Here is a 6,115-nt window from a genome sequence, read left to right on the forward strand (position 1 = left end):
GGCGGATCACGAGGTCAGGAGATCAAGACCATCCTGGCTAACACAGTGAAACCCTGTCTCTACTAAAAAATACAAAAAACTAGCCAGACGAGGTGGTGGACGCCTGTAGTCCCAGCTACTCGGGAGGCTGAGGCAGGAGAATGGCGTGAACCCGGGAGACGGAGTTTTGCAGTGAGCCAAGATCCTGACAGCCACTGCACTCCAGCCTGGGCGACAGAGCGAGACTCTGCCTCAAAAAAAAAAAAAAAAAAAAAAGAAAAAAACAAACATCACTTCAAATGGGCACCACTGAGAACGGAAAGTGCAGGAAACTATTTTTATTCCATTGATAAATAAATAGGATGTAGTGGAAACTGAGTTAGTTGAACTGCCCTAAAATTATGGTATGCTGACTTGGTTGAAAGATTCTTTTTATTAAAAAAGACATATACATTCATAACTAAAACATTAAAAATTAAGAATGAATGTCTTTGTAGAACAGAGAAAAAAACATCCAAACAATCTAAGCTTAAACTGAATGACACATTTCAGCCTGGCACATAGTAGGTACTCAGCAAATTTATGTTTCTAGATAAAAGATATCATTACTATCAGATTAAAATAAAGGGGCAAAAACATTTGCATATATGTAAGACTAATCTGTTGAAGTAAGTCAGAGTGAAGACTAGTCTGATTTAAAGTACTGTAAAATGTTGAAAATTTAAAACTATGCCTGGAACCCCAGCTACTCGGGAAGCTGAGGTAGGAGGATCACTTAAGCCCAGGAGTTCAAGACGAGCCTGGGCAATATAGTGAGATCCTGTCTTAAAAATAAGTTTTTTATTAAATTAAAAACTACATCTCTCTGTTATTTTTTTTTTTGTTTTGAGATGGAGTCTTGCCCCGTCGCCCAGGCTGGAGTGCAATGGCGCGATCTCGTCTCACTGTAACCTCCGCCTCCCCAGTTCAAGCAATTCTCCTGCCTCAGTCTCTCAAGTAGCTGGGATTACAGGCGCACGCCACCACACCTGGCTAATCTTTAGTAGAGACAGGGTTTCACCATGTTGGCCAGGCTGGTCTCGAACTCCTGACCTCGTGATCTGCCCGCCTCAGTCTCCCAAAGTGCTGGGATTACAGGCGTGAGCCACTGCGCCTGGCTTGTTGTTCATTTTTATGGAATATACATTAGGTTTATATCAAGCAAAGCATGCATGCTCTCAATTAATGGTATATTTTATTTAAAACAAATATACCTAATTTCAAATTAACAGGATCTTAAAATTAGTACTGTCTCATTATATCAATGATTTTTTTTTTTTTTTTTTTTTTGAGACGGAGTCTTGCTCTGCCACCCAGGCTGGAGTGCAGTGGCCGGATCTCAGCTCACTGCAAGCTCCGCCTCCCGGGTTTACGCCATTCTCCTGCCTCAGCCTCCCGAGTAGCTGGGACTACAGGCGCCCGCCTCGTCGCCCGGCTAGTTTTTTGTATTTTAAGTAGAGACAGGGTTTCACCCTATTAGCCAGGATGGTCTCGATCTCCTGACCTCGTGATCCGCCCGTCTCGGCCTCCCAAAGTGCTGGGATTACAGGCTTGAGCCACCGCGCCCGGCCATCAATGATTTTTTTTTAAGACAGAGTCTTGCTCCGTTGCCTAGGCAAGAGTGCAGTGGTGCAACCATAGCTCACTGTAGCCTTGACTTCCCAGGTTCAAGCAATCCTCCCACTTCAACCTCCCAAGTATCTGGGACTACAGCTGTGTGCCACCATGCCCATCTTAATACTTTTGTAAAGACAGGGTCTCACTACATTCTCCAAGTTGGTCTTGAACACCTGGGCTCAAACAATTCTCCTGCCATGGTCTCCCGAAGTGTTGGGATTATAGGCATGAGCCATCATGCCCAGCCAACAGTATTTTTAAAATCCAGAGGGAGTGGTCGGAGCCAATTCTTGGTCTTACTTTGGCTGCTAACAGAAATAGCACACATACAGAGATGTCCACAGCTTACCTTATTGCGGCATTCCTTCAGCAGACCCTCTACAAACTTCCAGTTGGTCTGGGCAATCACTGACGGAGAGAGGTTGGACAGTTTGGGCTGGCGAATAGTGCTGCCCATAGTCCTGGCTTCCTGGATGTACTTCTATATCAAACAGAAAAATAAAGACCCCTTGTGTCCAAGTACATAAACCAAAGGTCACCAGTACTGATGGGTGCCTGAAGAGGGCATTATTTTCTCACATTTTCTTTTTTTTTTGTTTTTGAGACGAATCTTGCTCTGTTGCCAGGCTGGCGTGCAGTGCCGCAATCTCGGCTCACTGCAACTTCCACCTCCCAGGCTCAAGCAATCCTCCTGCCTCAGCCTCCTGAATGGCTGGGACTATAGACGCGTGCCACCACACCTGGCTACTTTTTTGTATTTTAGTAGAGAAGGGGTTTCACCATGTTGGCCAGGATGGTCTTTATCTCCTGACCTGGTGATCCATCTGCCTCAGTCTCCCAAAGTACTGGATTACAGGCATGAGCCACCATGCCCAGCTTACTTTCTCGCACCTTCTTAGCTGCCTCTTTCTAGGCTCAGATAGTTAGGAATAGAAAAATTTTAATTTAATTCTTGTATTAAAGGGAAAAACAGATGATTTATATTTTAGCAAATGTAAAGCACTCCCTGAATAGTATAATTATCTTTGATTTAAAGATACAAGAGTCAGGCAGGGCGCAGTGGCTCATGCCTGTAATCCCAGTACTTTGGGAGGCTGAGGTGGGCAGATCACAAGGTCAGGAGTTCAAGACCAGCCTGGCCAACATAGTGAAACTCCATCTTTACTAAAAATACAAAAATTAGCCAGGCGTGGTGGTGCATGCCTGTAATCCCAGCTACTCGGGAGGCTGAGGCAGGAGAATCGCTTGAACTCAGGAGGTGGAGGTTGTGGTGAGCTGAGATCNGGGAGGGAGGCAGGCAGAGGGAGGGAGGGAGAGGACAGAGGGAGGGAGGAAGGGAGGGGATGGAGGGAGGGAGGGAGGGAGGAAGGAAGGAAGGACTTCTTACTGTGAGAATTTCTGCAAAATAATAAATTCCTCCTACAGTGAGAATTACTGCAGAATACTGCTGCAAAGCCTAGAACACAGACTTAGAACATATAATGATACAGTACTATTTTTCAGAATGCAGGAAGAAGCTTCACTAACTCCCTAGAAATTTTTGCAGTAAATATTTAAAAGTTTTCAGCATATATGTTTTACCTCAAAGCTAAAAGAGCTCAACTATAGTGCCAGACTTGCTAAATGTTATGGAAAATGATAAAAGGATTATATATATTCTACTCACTTGTTACAGAGAAAAAGAAAGAAGTAAACCCTTCATACAGAACCCAGCATAATAATAGCTGTCATATTTTGCATACTCATCACACGCCAGGTATTTCCTTTCATTGCCGCTAATTATCACAGCTGAAAGGTATTTATTTAATTCTTTTAACTTTTATTTTAGGTTTGGGGCACACATGCAAGTTTGTCATATAGGTAAACTGCATATCACAGGGGTCTGGTGTACAGATTACTTCATTATTCATGTAATAAGCCTCGTATCCCACAGGTAGTTTTTCAATCCTCTCCCTCCTCCCACTCTCCACCGTTAAGTAGGCCTCGGTGCCTGTTGTTCCCTTCTTTGTGTCCATGTGTACTCAATGTTTAGCTCCCACTTATAAGTGAGAACAAGCAGTATTTAGTTTCCTGTTCCTATATGAGTTCACTTTAGACTATGGTCTCCAGCTACATCCATGTTGCTGCAAAGGCCATGATCTAGTTCTTTTTTATGATTGTGTAGTGTTGCATGGTGTGTATGCATCACCTTTTCTTTATCTGGTCTACCGTTGATGGCCATTTAGGTTGATCATAACTTTGCTATTGTGAATAGTGCTGCAATGGACATACATGTGCATATGTCTTTATGGTAGAACAATTAATATTCTGAAAGACAGGTTTTTATTAACTATCTATCTTTCATGGATTTGGATTTCAGAAAGTGCAAGTTGCTTATTTAAAGTCATCCAGTGGAGCCAGGATTCAAACCCAAAGTCCTTCTGACTCACAGTTCATAGTGTTGCTACTACACCACAGTCTCAAAATTTTAGGGATGCAATACACAATTTTTAACATTTAAAATCTATTGGCCTGGCGCGGTGGCTCAAGCCTGTAATCCCAGCACTTTGGGAGGCCGAAGTGAGCAGATCACGAGGTCAGGAGATCAAGACCATCCTGGCTAACACGGTGAAACCCCGTCTCTACTAAAAAAAATACAAAAAACTAGCTGGGCGTGGTGGCGGGCACCTGTAGTCCCAGCTACTCGGTAGGCTGAGGCAGGAGAATGGCGTGAACCCGGGAGGCGGAGCTTGCAGTGAACTGAGATCCGGCCACTGCACTCCAGCCTGGGCGACAGAGCGAGACTCCGTCTCAAAAAAAGAAAAAAAAAAGAATTTAAAATCTATCCTACCTGATTGTAAAAGAAATTTGAACATAAAATTAGTCATGGGAGGCCGGGCACAGTGCCTTATGCCTATAATCCTAGCACTTTGGGAGGCCAAGGTGGGCGGATCACTTGTGGTCAGGAGTCTGAGACCAGCCCGGCCAACATGGAGAAACTCTATCTCTACAAAAGTACACAAATTAGCTGGGTGTTGTGGCGCGTGCCTGTAGTCCCAGCTACTCGGGAGGCTGAGGCAGGAGAGTTGCTTGAACCCAGGAGGTGGAAGTTGCAGTAAGCTGAGATCACGCCACTGCACTCCAGCCTGGGCAACAAAGTGAGATTCCATCTCAAAAAAACAAACAAAAAAATTAATCATGATGGTCAGCTAGATTCACAGCCCTTATGCCATCACCTACATCACATGATGTCAGCTGCAGAATCAGGGTCGTCCTGTATGTGTCCTGGGCAATTAATGACTTTACCTTTTGCCACCCTATTTTCAGATACTTGTTCTTAGCGGATACAGGGAGAGAAAGGCTGCTGAGGGTGTTAGCTCTGTGCAGGCTGTGCAGTGAACTTTAAAGAGTGCCATTTATAGATAAATGTGCATGGCTCCCCTCATGCAGTTGTGCACCCCAGCAGCTCTGAAGAGAGATTCCCTGAAACCCCCACCCTTTACGTTTTGGAGTTCAAAATGGACATTGTTTAGTACCGTCTCAGACAGTGATTAGGAAAAGGCAAATAACGTATGGCATAAAGAGCACTAATTTGGGTCTGGTCTTAGCCCCATCACTAACTGTGAGATCTTAAAAGTCACATCCTCTCTGACCTTCATCTATAAGAAATAGAAATGCAGACGGTTTTGGACCAAAATTGATTTGAAACCGATTAGCTGTGACATGGTATCAGTGCATGTGTACATATATGGGGGTGGGGATTGGGAGAGTTTGCCCTGAATTGGGCAACCCAAACCCAACCTATGAGGCTCAAAGATGCTGCTCTTCCAGGCCCTTCCCAACTTTGCAGTGCAATTAACAACTGGAACTTCTTAGCCTTACAAGATGTTGATCAGAGAATAAAGATTGTGATTTGAAAGCAGATGCCACTTCATGGAGGTCTTTGAGCTCTGGTTGAGGAATTAAATAGAGTCTTGGAGAATGGGATCCGTATGCTATTAACTATCTCATTATATCCTAACAGACCTTATAAATTAAGGCCTATACACATTCCCAGTCTTTTCATATGGAACAACTCATAAAATAACTTTCTCAGGGTCACTTAAGTCATCGATGAAGTAGAAACTGGAACCCACATCTCCAAACTATTACTTCAGTATCCTATCAACACACAAACACCATTTGTCCACTGAATAATGTATTTGTTGTAGGTACCATCAATGATCAGGGAATTGTACGCCTGCTGGGAAATTATTAGCCCAGAACAGGAGGCCTGGTTATTGATTAAACAGAGATGCTACTGGTTAGTGTTAGGCCACATGAGGCTAGATCTACAAAACGAGGCAACAACCAGTGGATAGAGAATGTGCAGTGAGGCTCTGCTAAACGCCACAGCAGGCAAGCATGGCTTAGTACACAGAGGACTTCAGAAGATAAACAGCACATATTTGTTTCTGGAGATTTAAAAAATAGTAACATTCCAGTGTTACAGGGAGACTGA

General features: G+C 43.9%; 1 protein-coding gene across 4 annotated transcripts in view; it reads right to left on the bottom strand.

The window, feature by feature from the left end:
* DENND5A (DENN domain containing 5A) overlaps nucleotides 1–6,115 on the bottom strand; it is a 138,716-nt gene that overhangs the window by 28,079 nt on the left and 104,522 nt on the right. For all 4 annotated transcript variants that reach the window (XR_001889067.1, XM_017891440.1, XM_017891437.1 and 1 more), the window contains exon 11: nucleotides 1,985–2,116. Coding sequence is in view for 3 of the 4 variants with exons in the window: in XM_017891440.1 (XP_017746929.1) it covers nucleotides 1,985–2,116 (132 nt within the window). In the remaining variant the exon portion in view is untranslated. The remainder of the gene's footprint in view (nucleotides 1–1,984; nucleotides 2,117–6,115) is intronic.

The sequence above is a fragment of the Rhinopithecus bieti genome, unplaced genomic scaffold (assembly GCF_001698545.2).
Source record: "Rhinopithecus bieti isolate Rb0 unplaced genomic scaffold, ASM169854v2 scaffold_20891, whole genome shotgun sequence".
Lineage (NCBI taxonomy): Eukaryota > Metazoa > Chordata > Mammalia > Primates > Cercopithecidae > Rhinopithecus > Rhinopithecus bieti.